We start from the raw sequence: 20465 nt of genomic DNA, 5'->3' as shown, positions 1-20465 counted from the left end.
ATTTGTTTCTTAGATGGAAACTATGCTCACAACTACATAAATATTTAAAGGCCAAGTACTGCATATATAGACCTATGTTTCTGGCTTCCTGAAATCAATGGGAGCCTTTTAACACTGAGTTCAGGTTTACGATGCACATTTTTCATATATTTTACCACACTAGAGTAACTTTTAGTTACTCCTTGCCCAAAAGCATAGGAATTGCCCTGCAGTGTGTCTATAGTTAGTCTGATTTAAAAGAAGGACATGCAGCCACTTTTAGTATAAAGGTTGTTGATTGTTCCCTCTCAACTGAGAATTGACCTAAATAGTGGAGCAGAGTCCTTCTGATCCACGAGACTGCTTGACTATACAAATTCATTTATGTACTCTTGGTTGCTAAAAATATAAACGTATTTTGCTGTTGGTTGCTTCTGTTTACAATGAATTTATTCCGTTTTTGCCTCTACCAGTTTTACGCCTCAGTGTTTCCATACTGAACTCGTCATTTAAAAAGCTTGCATCGGGACCAAAACCGTGTGTATTTGCCACCCTTTTATCAGGTCTTTTCTCTCATTTTTCGATTGCTCCTCTCCCCTTCTTGGCTGGGGCAACTTGAAACAGGGGCAACTTGACACAGGGGCAAAAATTATCGAAAGCCCAAACTTTGGAGCTTGAAGATCAGGAGAGGCAGTTATTCCTCCGTAAAGATGACTTTGGTGTTCGGAGGGTGTACATCCGGAATCCGCCCCCTTTTCCTGCACCTAGCAAGTCAGCAGCAAAAAGAGGACTTTCAGGGGCAGGAAAACTATTTCATGAACATAGTCATATCCATTCACTATTTGACCCGTACGTTTTTCCTGAGGCAGGAAAACGGGGATTTCCCCCCCCCCCCCCCCCGGTTACTTAAAGACAATCGTTTTCACTTCTTGTGGCGACACCTCAATTTCCATTTGAAATCCGCTCTGGACAAAAGTTGGGGGAAAAAACAAAAAAACAGGGAATAAACGCCTCCTTCCTGGCGAAACAAGCACACAGCGGTCACACCGGACAGCAAAGCCCTCCCGGCCCTAGCGCGCCACCTTCTCCCCCACCCCCTGCTGCCGCTCCAGCAAGGGGGCCCTCAGGGGGCAGCAGGGCCGGGGGGAGGCGGGGAGGGAGGCTCCGCCCGGCCGCGCCGTGGCAACCGCGCCGTCTCCAGGGTCAACGGCGGGGCGGCGCCGCCATCCCGCCGAGGGCCGGGGGCCGGGGGGGGGCGGCGGCAGCGCGGCGGCCGGAGGCAGGTGAGGGCGGGCAGCGCTGCCGGCAGGGGGCGCCGCGGGGCGCGGGGGCGCGCCGGCCGGCAGGGGGCCGTTAGTCCCCCGCTGGCGGCCGAGCGTCAACGGGCGCCTCAACGGCTGTGGGGCGGGGGGAGGGGCAGAGGCGCAGCGGGGAGGGCGCCGTCGCCTCCGCGTGGCCCCGCTGCCTGGCCGAGGGGCGACGCGGACCCTCTGGTCCGTAGCCCTCCCCCCTCCCGGCGACCATAGTGTCCCTCCGTCGCCCCTTTCCGCGTGCTGTTACCTTAGAGCGGTAGGGCTGGTGGCCCGGGGTGGTGGGTCAGGCCTCGCCCCACCCTGCCCACCTCGCCAGGTGGTTTCGCTAGCCCACCTGCTGCCCCGTGTCCGCATGGAGAAAATGGCTGTCCTTCATGCACCGTCTGCGTCGGGGTGGGGGGTTGGCGCTTTGGTGGGCCCTTGTGGGTTTTTTGGGCTGTAAAGCACGCAGGCTTTCCCTGGGAGTTTCTGGGTGCGTCGGACAGGCTGCTTTCATGGGTTCAGCACACACTGCCACATCTGTTAAAAACTCAAAACACATGCTGGGTGAAGGTTTGAGAAGACTCTTTGTGCTGGGTGGAGGGGAAAGGTGGAGGTGCTCACATGAACTCTCCTTCGCCTTTTGAAAAAACGCGGTTTTGGTTCAAAGTTTGGGCTCAAGGTTATCCTGGTTGTCATGTCTTTTGATCTTGCTTGCCTTTCCAAGACTTGAGGTAAATTCACTATTTCCGTTGAAGTCACTGCATCTCTTTTTCAAATGTTCCTTTTCATACAGTGCCAGTTCTTCACATACAGATGCTGTTCCAGTGGCTGGGAGTGGTACTAAGAGTCTAAAGCAAAGGAAAATCTATCACCGCACCTCTGGGCATCTCTAAAGTAAGGTGGCATCTGGGATTAGTTCTGTAGTACAAGCTGGCATGTGAAATGCAGATCAGTTATTACCATAAGACCATTGCGTAATTCTGCAACATAATTTCTGCGTCCCTCAGTTAGAGATTACACAAGTCTCCCCGCTCCCTATGAGCATTGTCTACCTTGACCGCTCTATAGTCAGCGTTCTCTTCTGCTGTTGCATTAACACGATATCACTGCTAATGAGGTATTCTGCTAGAAGATGTCTTTTGCAGAATGCTTGAGCTGTTACATGCAGACCGACTCCTATTTTTTTACTTTTCTCCCTGCCTTTCATACTGCTAATGTCTTTCTGCACGAGCAAGACAATGCCCGGAATGGTTTATATATTTCTGTATGGGCATTTAAGTTCATGTTTGGAGGAATAAATAGCATGTTTGGCTCTGCAAAGAAGAAAGAGGGAGGATGTTAATTCTTTTGGTGCACTCCTGTTATTATTTTATCCCATTTTTGCTTTTCCCATAGGAAACTGCTTGATGACAATGGCTAGCAGCTGGCCTATTAGTGCTTCATAAATAAGATGAATGAACAAGGGATATTTATTAAAAGAAGAAATAAGGAAATGGCCAAACATGAGGTCTCAAAATGATGCACTCAGCTAGTATATGCAACCTTGCTTCCCCTGGCATTTTGTTTTCTGTTCATGTGTTGTGTCTTATTCACAGTTGGGCCTTATACCACATGCATATACATATATACACAAATATTTCTTTTCCTTTGTGAATCATTTTATAGTCTTCCAGACAAAGTTATGAATCTGTTCCTGAAATTGCATCACAGCTGCTCCCAGGTTTAGTCATAAATTGGATTATAGCAAAGGTAAAGTATAGTGCAAAGGCATAGTAGAATGTAATACAGCTGTCTGACAATAGGCCGAAGTGCCACTTTCTTTTTTTATGGTGTGTCTGTGTGGAAGCAACCACATTGCCTACATTTTATGCTAATTTAGAGGGGATGAAGGGGAACCATATTGCTGGTTTCTCGCATTTCCGTTTCAGAGTATGAAGGGGTTCCCTGTCACATCTGCCTTCGCACTTTATTGACATGGAAGGTAGCTACCTTTTTCATCTGAACTATTAATATGCATAAGAAAATCTTGATGTTAGCCTTCTCCTTATTACTACCTAGGCCTGTGCTGTTGATCTCCTATTCATACTGTTCTGTGCATGGCCATATATTATTTTTTTTAAATAATAATTCCTCAGGTATTTAAGAAGAAAACAAAGAGGAGCTTCAAATCTAGACATCCTGCATGACTGGCAATCCACGTAAGAGACTTGCCTGGACTGACTGTGAGTATTTCAGGACTGTCTTTACACAGATTCCATGTTTTTTGGATAATTTACATTTTGATTTGTTGAACTGTGGTCTACGAGCTGTGTACAAATCATTCTGAAGCAGTGCCAGTCTCGCCTCTGCAGTATATGGTGCTGTGCTGGCTTTTCTGAGGAGGAAACTGGGGATGACTGTTCAAGTGACTATACGCACTGCCTGAGTATATTTGGTGCCTGAACAGCTGCCTACCTTCATCTGTGTCTCTCTAGAATTAACATCTGCTGCTTCTGTATTGAGAGGAGAAGGAGGCTGGTAACATGCCTGCCTCTACAGGACTGCCACAACAGCACCCTGCTTGTAGGACTGATGGCTATGAAAGAGCTGGTGCCAGTCTGCCCCATATAGAAGGCTACTGTCACACTGAAAGATGATTTTTGAAGGCACGGTCTCATTTCCTTTATGTATTATTAACTGAGGAACATTTTAACTCATGAACTTTTGTAACCAGGCCAGTCATCATAATGTTTTATCTTCGCAGAGAAGTCTGATCGTATTCCCTACCGGACTGAAGGTTATTTTGTAGTCATTAAAGATAGAAGTGCCCGTCTTTGAATTTTGAACCAGTTAGATCCATGCAGTACATTTGCAGCTGAAACAGCGTACAGTATTTGGGGCAATGGGGAACTGGGATACTCCCGATAATGTTGATGCTGCAAAAAGTGGGCAGAAAAATCAAACATGTCCACAGAAAATCAGCTTAGATACAGCAAGGGTAATTAATCAGCTAGACCCAGCTTGACTCGTGCAGAGAATTTTGGGAATGAGCAAGAAATACCAAAGTCTTCCTGGAACCCTATGTGCTGAGGAACAGTGGCATTACTGTTGCCATCACTTCCATTTCTTCCTCAACCCCTCCAGGCCCTGGACTGCCTCTGCTACCAGTTTCAGGTGGAGCCAGCCCAGCTAACTATAAAATCAGTGTTGAGGTATGTTCATTGTTGTGTGCAACTTAAATTGAAACTGGACCTTCATGTACAAGATCTCCTGTGCCTGCGCGTGGTCCCTCACAGAGCCTGGAACAGCTACTGCCAGTACCATCATTTATGATTGTGGTGTGGACATGAGGTGAGGGAGTTTCACCTGCCTTGCAAAAAAGTCAGGATCTCCAGCCAGCTCTGCCATTGCTAATGGTGCAAATTTAATATACAACTGTTAGAAATCCTTGATTTATTGTATAATGTTTCTAATGTGTATGTAGAAGATTGTCTGACAAACCTCGGGTGCCTATTATCGGAAATATCCCCAATATTTAGGACAGATATCTTAGGCACTGCGGGAACTGCCTTTTGGCAAATTGGACTTAGCCTTGTCAGTACTTAGATTTCAGCATAAAAAGATGCGTTCTTGGTAATACATTGAAGGTGTATGTATGTGGATGAAAAAAAAGAGATATAATAGCAAGTAGATGTATGGCAGCTTTCCAGTTTGAAAACATTGTTCAGTGTAATAGAAGAAAATGAGAGGTAGGATGTATGTATACAGAGTAGCATGAAGAGAAGCAGAGAAAGGAGAGAATTCAAGTGAATCTTTTTGTTAAAGTGTAAATAATATTTTTCCCTCCTTTCTCTTTAAAACAGATGCCTTTGATTCAAAGCACGGGCAAGATCATGAGAGCTCAAATTCCAAGGAGGACCACAAGAAGAAATCAAAAGAAAAGGAAAGGAGACTGGCAGTCTGTCAATGGGGCTTGGATGTACAGCCCCTTATTTCATCTTCTAAATGGCTTCAACTTCATGGGCTCAAGAGAAATAAATTGTCCCTCTCCCAGATTTTGTCACAAATTGGATTCCAGCACAGGAAAGGTATAAGACAAACAAAATAACAGAATTAAAAAAAAGAGAAGACTTAGAATAGGCTATAGTGTGGTGCTCATTTTGCACCACAGTCTACACTGAGGAGATTTTCAGATCATCTGTTATTTTATACTAAGGACACAAAGGGTAGCCATGCCCCCACTTCCTGACATTGCCAGAAGTGAAAGGACATGAAAGGACTGAGGAACTCCATTTCTTCTTGATATGAGAAAGATGCTTTCCTTATTGAACTGTACTGTTGCTTCTTTACCCTAGCCCCCATTCCGGTGCTCTACAGTTTAGCTACAACTGGAAAATAACTTGTGCTGAGGCCGTTAATTGTTGCCTGAAAATAACACACCAGCAGATCTCTGTCCGTTCTTAGGTGGCAAATGTGGAGTACACTATGCTGTAATCTGTGGTCTACTGGTTGATTATCTGGGCTAGCCAAAGCATTTCTGAATAGTATATCATTATCAGGGATCAAATTTTTATGCAAGCAGTTAAATTTGATTTGAATTCAGGCTGATTTTCTTGCAAAGTCAGGCTGTACAAAAATCTTTTTTGCAGTTATCTGTCTGGCAGCTGGAGAGGAAGAGTTTCCTAATAATTATTAATCACTTCCATAATAGTACTTTGCAGATCATGGTAAGATAGTCTCTTTTTTGGAGAGCTTACAGCCCAAGAAGTAAGAGTTGTAATGTATTGCAGTTGTTCCAGCTTGTATAATTTAAGATTTCAGCTGGCTTGTGCCTGTAAGGCATTCAAAGACCAACAGTACAGATCCTGAAATCCTGTACGGTGTAGAGGAAGGAGAAGTTGTAAAGCAGGGTTCGTGTTGTTACAGTGTAAATTTAAGAACAAAAAGTACTGGCTTAACAGGGCAGCACGCTACATAGAATAGCTGCTTTGTGACGTTAAGTATTCCCACCCCTAATATTTTCCTATCAGTGGAGCTACTGCAGAAGTTTTCCCTAGTTGCACCTACTTCTGCACCCATTTAGTTGTGTAAGAGAACAGCATTATCTGTTCCAGCTTTTGTATTTTGTTTGATGGACAAATATTTACAAGTCCTGTGGAGAGGTAAATGCATAATACGTAAGTTTAATTGCCTAAACCTTTCATTTATCTTTTCACCTATAAACAACTAAATGTGCTTTTTCCCCCCACTTCTGACTAGACTGTCAGAGAGGAGCAAGAGCAGGGCTGCTCCATAAGGGAGGGCTGAGTCAGGAACCCAAGGGGACCACAGCGCAGGCACTGCCCCGAGTGACCAGTCTGAACTGGTCTGCACTGAACTGCACTGTCTGAACGCAACGGGCACAGTAGGGTGCTGGTAGCAGTCCCAGAGAAGGTGAGGTGATGAACTGGGTCCAGGGTCTCCCCCGGGGAGGGGGAGGTCAGGAGCAGCAGGAGATGGAACTGGAGACAGGACTGGAGACAAAGCTACAGTGTAGGTCCAAGAGGCCCATCCAGGAGACTGAACGGGAGACAGGTCCATCCGAGAGAGAGGGCCAGGGGAAGGACTTGAGGCAGGTATACCTAAAACACAGCTCAAGCAAAGACTCGGTGCCCAGGCCTGAATACCCTATGGGTAGAGGCCCCAGGTGAGTCTGGTCAGGACAATCAAGGCCTGTTGGTGCCCTAGAGCCCTGTTTTAAACAAAACCAGAAAAAAATGTAAAACAAGACTATAATTAAAATTTCTTTCAAGCTTCATAATATCAGGAGTACAGTACAGATGCATCTGCCTCACAGATGGATGGTATGTACGTCAAGCTGGAAAGTATCAGATACAGATGTATCTTGCTGTGCTCTTTACTAAGGGAAACGCTCCTCCTCATTCAAAGCCCGATATATCCAACGAATCCTCCTGATTCCCTTGAAAAGGGTTTACTGCATTTTGGTTTTAGATTTCTGTGAAAAGATACTTTGATTTATCAAAAGCAGAGTACGTGATAACTGGAACAAGATTTATTGCCTTTTGTGTTGCATATGTTTTAGAAAAGTACATTGTGAAAGTAATCCTTATGATTAGCGGCTTGATCTTTTGTAACCTTACCCGTAGATTATGTGACCACCTTGGGGAAACTTGTGGCTTCTCGGTATGCAGATGGTCTGTTTCCTCAATATATGAGAGCGCAAGATGGCAGCGTATATAATGTAAGTGTGATTGACTTGTGATAACTTTCCCATATACTTAAAAGTTATTATCACTGTAGCAGAATGATGCGTCTATAATGTCTCCCCAAGACAGGAAATACTTGTATCTTTTGTGTGAGAACTTCATCTTTTGGCATTTTTTTCTGTTTTGCCAGACTGTTAATGAGAATGATCAGGGCTATATAAGCTAGATATCTTTTTTCTTTTTCTTCTTTTTTCTGGTGAAGTCTTACACTCTTGCCTTGGTGCAGCATTGCAGTAAGACTTTCCAGAGAAGGCTGCAGTTTCTAGGCAACATTTACCCTTTCTTGAAAGAGTAACACTTAAAAAGAAGATGCTCAGCTCAGTTAAGAAAACTGTAGTCGATAAAACAAATGAAGATGCTGAAATGAGGAGACATAATGTGCCATCATTCCTGATGCAAAGCTCCCCATTGCTAAGTGCCAGTGGGTCACAAAAGGCTCAGCATAGTCTACAGAGACAGCTAGTTGGATCTCTGCCCAGACTCATGTTCTAAGGAATGTCTTAGTAACAGCTGCTGGCTGTCCCATTATTAAGAGGATGGATTCTGACTGAAGAGATACACACGTGAACTAGTAGGGGAGAGAGTTAATCCGTAAAGGATTTTACAAAAAACAATAGCTTGTCATTTTTCTTTTAACTAGCATCCCTTATGAGGCACAAGGTGCAAAAATGGGAAAAGAACCATTTCGGGGAGTCTTATTCCATCTTTTCCCCATTAATGCTGTATGATATAGCTACTTAATGTCTTTCAGTCTTAGGAAGTGTTGGGGTAGGGGGAAAAAATTTACTGTAGCCATAAAGTGCCATTCTACAAGACTGGTGAGACCTCTTTTAGAATACTGTGTACAGTCTGGTTATCATAGGTTAAGAAGAAGCAATTCAAACTAGAGCAGCTACTGAGAAAGGCTAGTAGGGTGAACAACAGTGGAGTACTGATCTTACGAGAGGGCTCGGTTGACACTGATGCCTTTAGTTAAGCTCAAAGAAAACTGGAAAAGGGTATTATTGCCCTTGTATGCCTACAGAAAGGCAAATTGCAGGGACAGAGAAGAGCTATAGTTTTCTATGCTAAAAGGCATACTAGTCCAAAAATAATTGGGTATAAGCTGCCATGAATAAATTTAGCCTGGCCAGTTAGATGTTTTCCAGCCCTTTGAGAAATGGGAATCTGGATCAATCTACAAGAAGTGGGGAGGGGCAAGAAAACGGCTTTGTTTTAAGATGGAGTTTGATCAGTATAATGCACTGAGCTGCTTGTATGAGGCTGGCTGTGATAGGAGGGAATAGGACTTTCTAAGTGCTCCTTCTCAGGCCTTCATTCCTTTGGCAGACAGCCTGATACTGTGTACTTGAGAGGCGCTTTACAGGACCCTAGCTGATGTTAAGGGACAGGGAAAAATACATTTGAGAGGAAGAAGTTTGCAGACTGACACTCTGGCATAGTGCTCAAAATTTCTTCTCACTGAGAAATGTTCTTATCTGAAAACCTTTCTACCTCCAAGGTTTTGTACTCACGCCTAGAAAACTGGTTGGAGGCAGAGGGTAGCAGGTAAATAAATTTACGTGGATCAGAGATAGCAGGGAAATGTCTTTAGTAGATAAGAAGACATTTACTGCAAGTATATATAGTAAATACAAAGATACTCACTGCAAGTGGAACCTGCAGTGAATTTAACCCACATTTTGCAGGGTGAATGTGTCTGCATAGTGAGAGTATCCCATGTTTTTCATTTCAGTACTGAGTCTAGATATTGCTTAATTTACTGATACGGCAGGATAAGTTTTAGTTGTTGATTGCGTTTGTCTAAACTAAGTTTGCTTAAGCACCTACCAGAAATGCTCTAATGTTGGGCATTGTTAGTGAAATAATAGCACAAATAGGAAACGTTTTAGATTTCCTTTCAGAAGCTAAAGGCAAGATAGAAACGCTCCCGGAATCAAACCGTACACTCCCTAGTGCCGCTGCACACAATTTTAAGAGTCAGTCAAAATTCTAGTCTAAGAAAATATGTTTCTGTGTTCCTCCGTTTGTTCATCCGTCTGTTCTGCAGCCCCTTTCTCCATCTTAGCCCCTGTTTACCTCACTCTTAATTGCTCCAGTCTTGAGACAGACAAGTAATGCAACCCATTGGCACTGTCCCATGCTTGTTTAAAAGGATTATGAAAAGCAATTAGGACAAAATAGTGTCTTTTATGTTGTAGCTTAGATGCATTGTCAAGTATTTGCTCTTGAAATAGTGGAATTGAAATGGGTTGTTTTCACTGCTACTTTGGCTGGCATATTTGGCACTTACAAACCAGCTATTGCAGCTGTGCTAAGCGTGGGGCTGCATTTGTCTTATTTGTTTTGATGTTCAATGTCTTTCCCTCCCTTATTTAAATGAAGCTGACAGCCAAAAAAGAACTGATTCTTCATTTTGTGGACTGTCTAATGAGAGCTATTGAGCTATACAAGCAGCGAATGGAATGGTTAACCAGTGAAAGCCGACAGATATTTGGAGTGATTCAAGAACAGTGCATTGTCATTGTTTTGGATTTTGGCACTGTGTCTCCAACTGAATTTGACCTATGCTGTGATGCACTTTCGATGGTCCTCGTGGAACAGGTGACCCAAATTGCCAAATTTAACCTCATTCGGTAAGCAGAAAGAAATATATGTCTGCCCATTGTTGGAGAATAAAAAGAAAGTATCATATCATATAGATATGTGTTTGGATAATATGCTTTCTGTAGCAGAAATCATTATGATTTGTGTCATGATAATAGCTGTAGATTTTCCACCAAGTTTTACCCACAGTAATGTTGAGCTTGGTACTTCCATTTAATGGAAGACCATTCTTACCACCCTGAGGAACAGATAAACACTAGCAGAAAACAGTTATTGATATGTGCCTTTTACAACAGTACCACAGAAAAACAGAAAGATAAGGGAGACTCTGCAAGAGCAGTAGTGCATCTAAGTAAGGCCTATAAGCATTACAGAGTGATCCAGACAGGTCCCGTCTGACTGCCTAGGCATTCTCATGTCTTTAGCTGTTACAGGTTTCTGCCTTAAAACCAAGTATTTAAAAACCAAGTAACACAGGCAGAGGCATAGTTATTCATATTTCTATGGATATCCATGGTCACACAGAAATCAGTAGCAGAACTAGGAAACAATACTAGATTTCCATAACAAAAGATAAGTGCTGCTCCCTAACATGAGTAAATGAATTTGTGTTTAATTACAAACAGAAAAATAGAAGCAGCTATTCAAATTTACGTATCTCTGCACAAATTCTCATTTGTGCATAAATGTTTGAACGCATACGTTTGGGTTTGGATAGATGGACGGACGTTTGGGTGTATGAAAATATTATGTGCAGTTTAGCCCATACAATTTTGAAATTGGTTCCACAGAACTGACTTACAGGAATTTAGGAATCTCAGTTTAGGAACTGAGATTCCTAAAGTCATTTTACACAAGCTAATCCATCTTAATTCTGATGCTCTGTCTTAGTTCTCTACCTTGAGATACACCTGAGATTTGAAAGGTAGAAGGCAACAATGCATAGCTTTTAGGAAGCACATGTAGCATTTTCTTTAAAGATGGTCTGCAAAGCTAAGTCAAAATTTAGGCACTGTAACCTAGGAAGTGTTTGTCGAATTTGTCATTGCTGATCATTGCTACAGGAGGAGGGAGGCAAGGCGCACTGTAGCATACAGTATTACCTTAAAGAATCTGTGAAAGCATACTGGTCCTTTAGGTTTGCAGAAAACTCTTCAGAATAGTACTTGCTGGAATGTCACGGATCCTGGAACCAGTTATTTTTTTTATTTGCTTTCTGTCTTTTTATGTGCGTGCACAGACATACACATTCATGTATTTTGCACTTCTGTAATACCATTAAGACAAAGGCTTTTGATTAGTTAAAATATCAAAAAGCTTAGCATCAGAAATTTTATTTTCATAGGCAGATAAAGATCAACTCTCTTACAGAAAACACAGGTAAGATAAAATGATCTGACACAAAGACCATGCAGCAAATTGTGAAGAGAGACATGTAGAAGGCAGATTTTTTTTTTCATAAACCTATTAAAAAACCTGATTATGCTCTCTCACAACTTTTTAAAGAAAAAAATCATGCTGATAACTGTCTGGGCAACAGTATGAGAGACAGGCTGTGTCCTGCTGCTAGAATACAGCTTGCCCAGTTAGGAGCCTGTATAACCAATTACTGCTGAAAGTGATCCTTTATATTAAGGATAAATATGAACAGGAACAGGAACTGTTTGTAAAAGTACTTCAGCCATCTTGACCCTGCTTTGGAAACAGTGATCTTAAAAAAAAAAAAAAGTGCTATAAAAATTCCAGTATTTTTCTGAGGGTTTTATTTTGCCTCTGCTTCCCTTAATGCAGATGTAGATTTAGTATGTGTGATTTATTATTATTGTTATTATTACTTACAAATCTATCAAAATAGTAACAATCACAGAGATCTGTTCTTGTTCTTCGCCAGCATTATTCTAACTACTTCTGATTTATGGTTCATGTCACTTTCAGGGCTGCTCAGGATCTTGTGAAGTGGCAACAGAAATCTGCTCCCGTTTCTGAACATACTGTAAAGTCTGCTGTTAAGTGGCTCTGGAAGCTGGATCGTATGACAGCTGCCAGCCCTACCAGCTCTGCTGAGGCTCTGCTGGAAGCCATGAGAGATGAGACAGTAAGCTCATATGTCTTTTCAGAAGCCTCAAGTAAATCCAAGAATATTAAATGCCAAACTGGCTACCATGATTTGCGCTGATGAATTTTGAAATGATAAATATTAATGGAAGGGTTTGCAAGGACTTTTTTTCCATTATAGCTGCATACTATGTTTACTGATAGCCTGTTCATGTAAACATATTGTATTTTGAAAGCAGAAACTTGTTTGTTTTCTTTTCCATGGAGCACACAGATTAAATATTCATTCAACATATTCATTCATTAAGGGAAAGAGAAATTATCTTCCCTTCCACTGTCTTTACCATATATGTTTTTCAGGGTCTCAAGCTTATAAAAATATTATTTGTATGCAAATATTTGTATTTGTAACATTACTGAAGACAGCTAAACCGTTTTTATTTTGTAATGTATCTAAAGTGCTCGTGGAAATTTTTGTTTAAAATCCAAACTGGTTGGAAAGAATTATACTTAAGCATTAGCCGATTGTAGGGGCCTGCAAATCCTTTTGCGTCATTCAGATTATAGACAAAGTTTTTTCCAGGACAGTAGCGCAAAGCATATCCAAGTATTGCTGCAATTAAATTCTAAAAGTGCCATATTGCATTATTTATGCATTGTAGCAGAGCCACAAGACATACAAAATATATGCCATCGTTTGAGCTAGCCGTCATTTGAGCTAGTCACTTAAAACTGGTCTCATGAAAGAGACGTTGTATGAAATTTGCTTACAACGTAAACTAATTTGGCTCCCTGGCACCTGAATTTAAGGGAAAATTGGGCCCATTGTGTGTGGACTAGAATCACTAGCTCTTACTGCCATTAAGATCCCTCCCTCTGTGCAGACCCAGTCCTAACTTCCTCATAAATCTCATTCTGAGACATTGTTTGAAGGAGAAGGTAGATTGGTCTTGAGTGTCTTACTGGCTCCCAATATAGGTGAATTGTCAACCGGATAAACCAGATGATATTTGAAAATGGATTTTGAAAAGGAACTGGGTGAGGAGCAAATTGTGCAAGAGAGTGACGTTTTTTATGACTGCTTTTTTAGATACCTCTTTCATAAATGTTATTACCGTTTTCAGTTTGAAATATGTTACTGATTTCCTGCTCGAAAAACAAAAAAGATCATATTTAGATTTCAGTATGGTCTGGATGAAAAAAAAGCTTGTTGGACCTGGCGTGTGTGAGTATGAACAAACAGCAATTAAAATCCACCTGACAGTGAAACATCTATTATTTTTTCTGGACATTGGTGGGCTAGTGCATAGCTGGGGGAGTCAGTTTTGGCCGATGATCAATAGAAAGCAGACTTTAATTACTCCTAAATACAGTCAATATCATTCATGTCTGACAGCTTGGTTTGAGTGCAAGCTTCACTGTAGTGCAGGCTGGTGGAGTCCCCGTTCAGTCACAGGCAAAAGCTGCATACTCACTGAACAGTCATAAATGACTCACTCCTTGGAGCTGGCTTCGTCAACAGAAATTGTTCCAAAACAATAGCTCCTTTTTCCCTAGACTTGGCGCTCTCTGTCTTTCCTTTAGTGGAGCTTTTCTTCCCGTGTATGGCTACTCCCTCGATTTCCTTTCCTCGTGACTTTCTGTCCCAAGCTCGAGATCACTCTGCCATAAAGTTGCAATCCTTCAAGGTGTACCTTCCACAACTGCATTTGCAGTGTTTAACTTGCAGTTCCATACAGGTGTGTCACACTACTCTGCCAAGCTTGGGGCAGGGGTCGCTCATCCAGAGTGCACCTCCCCACCAAGACAGAGACTGTGAGGAACTGCTCATGCTGTTCTCCTTCCTGTTCTTTTAGGAAGTTTACTTGCTAGTTTAGATGCCTGTGTAAATTATCCTTTTCAAAATATGAAGGACTACATACAAAGGTTTGAACCTTTCCCCCACTAATCTGTAAGAACCATTTCCTTCGTGGTATATTATTGCTGGGTTTGTAGTTAAGTGGAATATATTGTCTGTGGTTTGAAATTTTGTTTATTTTCTTGTCAGGAGTTGGTTTTGTGTCAGCTAAGCCCAAGAAACTTCAGCATTTTAAAGGCTGCAGGGGCAGGCAGTAAATTCTTTGGAAGAAGTGTGAAAATTGATATCCTAATTAAATACCAAGCTTATGAATTATTGGCAGTCTTGGAAAGGAGGAGAAGCCGTGAATCAGGAGGAACACAGGGCAGCGTGGTCGTGCAATATGTGCGTGTCCCCCCAGGTCAAACGGGTCTTCAGCAAAAGGAATTTCAGAACAAGGGTATTGTCTCAGGACTGGGTCCCAGCTGGGAGAGCTGTGTACGTGCTCTGACAGCTTTTTAGCTGAATGAAACAGGGAGGGAACCTTTTAGAACTGAACTGAAGCATAGATAGCTGCAAGCATTGTTTCCTTTTGTTTCTGTACATCTGCCTCTAAGGTTAGTATTTTGTTAATCTTGCTCTTTAATGAAATACGTTTATTGATCTCTTTAACGTTAATCTTTGTCTAGTGTTAACAGTGATGTCAGGGATCCTGGCCAAGCACAGGCTTGCTCCCATGTAAGCGTGATCTGTAAGTATGGGTCCGGGCTCCCTTGTGGACTGTCTAGCCCCCTCTACAAGATGCAGGGGAAGCCTGAGACAGCATGGTGCTGCTTCAGCAATTTACCCAGTCTAGTATGGGATTTGACTGTCTGTTTGGGAGAGAAGTTTTCCAGTGATGAGCATTAGCCAGAGTATTTGTGGGAAAAGATAGAGGGGAGAGAGCCTGAAATCCAGAAGTCCATGTCAGTTTATGTCAATGTGCTCATGATGTGGGACAATAAGGGGATACTGCAGCCTGGAAGCTGCGAGTACAAACTGGATAAAAGATGTCCACCTGCTAATCTGTTGGCTTAGGGAGCTGAAATACAAATCAGTGTTGAAGGCAGTAATGGTAATGCTTGAACACACTTTTAGGTGATACTGAATTAGCTTTACTTTGCATGAAATAATGTGAGCGCAGAAAAACTTGCTCAGTGCCTTCCCAAACTCAAACAGTTTTGCCTTCTTTTCTCGTTCGTGGTGCATGTCCAGGGTTCCCTACCATACCTGTGGTATTTTTAGTTAAACAGCTGGTATTTTTCAATTGGTGTGTACCTTGCCGAAGGACCCAGTGTGCTTTGTTTATTGTCCTGAACATCATGAGGAGATAAGTGTTGCTACATTTGTTTTTAATGAAAGTCTAAATCCAAAAAGCATGCTTACCCTGAGGATTGTTATCACGGCTACATGCAGGCAACATCACATCTATCACAATGTAATACACAGGCAGTAACTAGAAGACATTTATTCAATTTATCGCAATTCAATCCTTCTTACAATAATGTTTTCATATCATATGCGTATGTGGTTGTAACAAGCCTGCCAAGCTCTCTCTGCCTTGGGAAGAATAAAGAATATGAATTATCTGTAAATACCTGCAGCAGAATTCAAAGAATGATGCGTCTTTCCTACCCCTCAAAATACGTGCTGCCAATAAAATCAGTTTTGGAATAAAAGTTCTTACTAATTTTTAGTCCTGGCAAGGCACCACCATAGCGTCTCTCTTCTTAAAAGCAGAATGCAGCAGAGCGCCTCATCCTGACTAATAATGAAGGTGTCATCTCTTACACCTGTCTTTGTTTATCCATTAACAACTTCTGTGGTAAGGGGCTTGTGTTGGGCAGCATCAGACCCAGGCATTGTGAGCCAGGTTCAGTTCAGGAAGTGTTATGCATGTTACACTTCATTTGAATAACTAGTGTAAATGAGAGGGAGAACCAAAGACATGCAAGTGTTATAGCCCAAGTAAAGCATCAGTTCAACCAACTTTTCATTCCAGTACTCAGCACAGGACAAAGTTTGAATAAACGCCAGACATCTCTACAAAACAGTCAGTCTTGCCATTTTTTTGTTTTCTGTTTAATGACAGGTTGAAGCTGTTTATTTCTTTGCTGTGGGTGATATTCCTGGAGATGCAAAGCAGCTACTTCTTCTTCAGATTTCTGATGGCCCTTGCCCCGTCAACACAGTATCTTTCAATGCCAGGGAAGATGAAACTGTTATTTTCCTGAAGGAGTTGAGCCGCTTGGCCTCTGGCAGGTATGACAAAAAGAAACACAGTAATGATTTCAGTATTTGTAAAGTGCTTTTCTGAAAGGAACGGTATGGAAGATATCTGAATATTATCGCAATGTTACGTATGGAGAAAATGAGACAAAGCCGTTCAGTAAGTGGTGCAGGGAAACAGAGGAAATCATTTAAAGAGCTATGGCTAAAATACAAGGCCTACCTGAGCAGACCAAACTTCTGTTCAGATGAATGCTCACTGACTTGCAGAAAGGCCATTCTTTATTTATATCCTAAATTGTATGTCATCTGCTGCTCTTCTGGATACTGAGAAATTGTTCAGAAGAAAAAGTCACAACAAGAACCGAAACAACTTTTTATTGTTATGCTTTGTATTTTGGTAATATCCACAGGCACCAGCAAAGGATTATGGTTTTGTTGGTTTAAGTGATATATTGACATGTACTGAAAAGGTAGTCCCTGTCCTAAATAGGCATTTCCAGGAATAACAAAATATTGAGGTAGTGTTATCCATTACACTTGATGGTGTGAAGCTGCAGTTCTCTCCATGGGTCTATTTGATGTGGTTGGCGGAAACGGAAATATTTCACCTGGCACCAGGTTTGCTGCCTTATCCTGGGAACCAGCCATGTGAATCTAGAATCAGCCTTCAGTAGAAAGGGATAATATGACTTTAATCTTGATGCAGATAACAAAATGAGAAAAAAAAAAAAAAGCAGCATGATACCAAACTCATGCTGAACGACAGGAGGGGCAGTAGGAGTCAGTAGGTGTTTGTCTCTTTAACAGAAGTCACCATAAGTCACAGAGCCATGAAATGGCTGCTAGTTCTTTCTGTTTTGCTGTTAGTTGTGCGGGAGTGGGAAGACCTCCAACAGTAGAAATCTCCCAAATGGCAGCAGAGCAGGTGGTAAGATGGCAGCTGCTTAGCTCTTTTATAGCCATCTGTGTTTAGAAGTAGCTTTTAAGAGATGGAGTGTCTGCCAAAAGCAGAAAGTGGGAAACTATGGGAAAGTGTTATGTTTGCTGTGATCTGATGTGTGTCTAAATGAGTGTGGTCATTTAGAGCTGCAGTACCTCCATGATACCAGGTGCCTTGCCAGTCACCATCCTTCATTTTCTTTTGTCAGTGTTTGTTTCTCCATTATAAAAGGAAGGTGAATGTTTCTTGTATGGTGGAGAAAGAGGCAAGAGGGGTGTGGCAGCAAGCTGAAAAGAACCATTTCATCTGATATGATTCCCACTGAGTTTTCAATAATTTTGCATGATTCCAGCTTAGGTGCAGAGACTTGGTAGGCCAACAGATATCTTGCTGCTGGGTGTTTGCCCAATAACTGCATATGAGTTTAAGTCAGCTTCCCCATAGGAATGGCCAAAGTTCCTGGTCTCTTCATAGTTTGAGTCTGATTCTTGTGTAGTTCAGTTTTTTTTTTTTTTGGAGATGCATCTTTTTTTCTCCCTCTGAGTGCTTTTCTTTTTTTGACAGTGAGGGTAAATGTAGTCTACTTGAATTCCTGACGTGTGTGTCAATGGTAACATAAATGTTCCTGTTGGGCTTTGAACTGAAAGATGAGCTGATTAAAAGAAGTTAGTGAAATAATGTGCTTGCTTAGTATGTTAAAAGTGTTAATTAAAACAGATTCCCAGAAGATTGAAAAGGAAGGTGCCTCAGAGTAGACAGTACCAAAATGAAAGGATGTTCTTCATAAAAAAGACTTCAGAATGTATGTAAATGTACATAAAAGGTTTCATAATATTCATAATGTTGTTGAAGGCTTGGATATCTGGAATAGGTAAGGAAATAATTCCAAAGTTGTACACCACTATGAACCTGCATATGTGACATATATCTAGTAAAAATTATAGGAAGGTATTTACATAGATTGCATAATGGTGAAACCCTATTTTGTATTACAGATTCCATGCTTTTGTTGAGAGGATTGACTACATAGATGCTACTGGACCTGCACCAAAATGTGAAGAGGATGGAAACGGTCTCAGTGCCCAGAATTCCAGAAAAGTGAAAGGGCGGATGCCACTAGGTAGACAATAAAAAAAAACCCAAAATGATACTGATTTTCTCAGTAAGGTTTCAAAATAACAACGTAACATAGGGACTTGCCAAACTCAAAAGAAGCCTTCTGTCGGCATGGGTGGGGTGGGGACAGGCTGGTCAAATGGAAATTCTGTGGGTTGGAAGGAGAGGGAAAGGAAAAGAGAGAAGTGAAGAGAGCAGAGGATGTGCTTGTGGGAGAGGATGAAAGAGAAGTGAAAAAAGGAGAAGCAAGAAAATGTATGTTATGAGCTGTAGAACAGTACTGGTGTGCTTATGGCAGTGACCTTGTGGAAATGTAAAGAGAAATGGCAGAAATGAAGAGGAAAGAAAGATAGGAAGAATGTGAAAGATCAACTGATGCAAGAGCCACATTGATACAGGCCAAATTCGTACCTGATATAAGGGGTTAAGACCACATGAAGTTGACTTGCTTCTCTCAGGATCTGAATTTATCATAAAGATAGGCAAAAGGCTTTTAAAAGCATAGTAAAAAGAACCAGAGAAAAGAGAGAGCAAGGAGGAAAGAAATAGCAGAGAGAAGCAGAGGAGAAACAGAATCCCTGTGTTAATGGGGGTAGGGCTTGGCCTAAAGCTCTCAATGTGATTCTTACTAGTCACAGTGCTACCTTCTCTGTGATAAGTCAGCCTGAGTGTGTAGTGGGACTGGATCGGGGTTTCAAGCAGGCTGTGAAGAGACCAGCTTGTGCTGTGAAGTGAGGCTGCAAGTGTCTGAAATCTTTATAAGCAAGAAATTCAATTTAAAAATGATGTGTTTTAAACATCAGGAGGCATAAGACCTCTACTGTCACGGTTTGCATTTCCATTCTGCTGGTGCACTTCGTGAGTGTGGCCCCAATGGTAGAACGGTATTATCCTCTTCTTACTGCTAGGGATCCTATGGCATAAGGTGGATTTTGTGACTCACTTAAAGACTTATGACAGTCTTTGACCAGCTAGCCCGTATTTCCCAGGTCATAGTCTAGTTCCTTGTGTACTAAGCTATCCTTTACTGTACACTAAGATCATGATTGTAACAGTACAAAAGAACCAAGAGAAATAAGAGCGCAAGGTGTCACCTGTTTGTTTGCGTCATTAAAAGACACTCAAGCCTGTCCTGCACAGGGTTGAAAAACTAACAGCAGAGTATGCTTCAGAATCATGTCTCTCATTTTATACTAATTTAGAGCCCTGTAATGATCACCTTCATCCTGCCGGAAGTGCTTCCTTGCCCGACCCCGTTTTGGGGCAGGGCTGGGGGAGAGGACGCAAGACTCTCCTTTTCCCCCAGGCAGCCAGCCTGTTTCCATAGACAGGCCTAGAGCTCCTGTATGACTGAAATTACTTCCTCACCACTGTTTCTAAAGCTGAATGCTGAGTAGCTTTAATCACTCAAAAGGGCAGTAATCTCCTTGAAATGCATTGTCTGCTGTGTCTTACTGCTATTATGGAGTAGAATTTACACATTGAAAAGGAACACAATTAGCTTTCGGCACTTACTGGGTATTATAACCACAGTTGTGACATCACTGACAACCAATCAGAGCGTTCCAGTTGTAGGCAGAATCTCAAATCCCTTCAGAAAAGAAAATACATTGGAGACATTATTCTCGTCTGTGTCTGATGTCTCTTGTTTCCGAGTCTCCTTGAAAGATGTAGAAGGCAATAATAATAAAAACGCTGATTACCTGCTAATGTGTTCGGAAACTGGTTTTTGGATATGTGGCATAAATTATAGAAGGGAATAAATAGAAAATGAACTGGCTATTTAATTCCAAATGTGGTGTTTCTTGGAAATTAAGGGGAGGCACAGGGACATTTTGATTCTGTTCCTTTTTGTACCACAAATGCAACAGCTGGAAATTCAAACTCATCGTTACGTTTTATGGCCTGAAGAAGCCATTTTAAGACCATCTGATAGTTTTCTGGGTATCCACTGAATAACTTCATTTTGCAAATACCGGATATCTTCGTGTTCACTCTTCTTCATATACTTAACCAAAGTCAGTCGGAAGTGAGCTATTTAAAACTTAAGATACGAGCTTAATTCTCCCCTGTTTTGCATCTTGAGCAGTCATTTAGAAAGTAAGTGTGAGAAACTGCCA

General features: G+C 41.8%; 1 protein-coding gene across 1 annotated transcript in view; it reads left to right on the top strand.

The window, feature by feature from the left end:
* The first annotated feature begins 1187 nt into the window (after positions 1 to 1187).
* VWA3B (von Willebrand factor A domain containing 3B) overlaps positions 1188 to 20465 on the top strand; it is a 76950-nt gene continuing 57672 nt past the window's right edge. The window contains exons 1-9 of the mRNA XM_068923531.1: positions 1188 to 1262; positions 2068 to 2168; positions 3410 to 3496; positions 5117 to 5341; positions 7400 to 7494; positions 9905 to 10155; positions 12062 to 12221; positions 16150 to 16319; positions 18225 to 18349. Of these exons, the coding sequence (XP_068779632.1) occupies positions 3457 to 3496; positions 5117 to 5341; positions 7400 to 7494; positions 9905 to 10155; positions 12062 to 12221; positions 16150 to 16319; positions 18225 to 18349 (1066 nt within the window). The 5' untranslated portion in view covers positions 1188 to 1262; positions 2068 to 2168; positions 3410 to 3456. The remainder of the gene's footprint in view (positions 1263 to 2067; positions 2169 to 3409; positions 3497 to 5116; positions 5342 to 7399; positions 7495 to 9904; positions 10156 to 12061; positions 12222 to 16149; positions 16320 to 18224; positions 18350 to 20465) is intronic.

This window comes from Struthio camelus, chromosome 1, assembly GCF_040807025.1.
Source record: "Struthio camelus isolate bStrCam1 chromosome 1, bStrCam1.hap1, whole genome shotgun sequence".
Lineage (NCBI taxonomy): Eukaryota > Metazoa > Chordata > Aves > Struthioniformes > Struthionidae > Struthio > Struthio camelus.
This window is presented reverse-complemented; position numbering and strand designations above follow the sequence as displayed.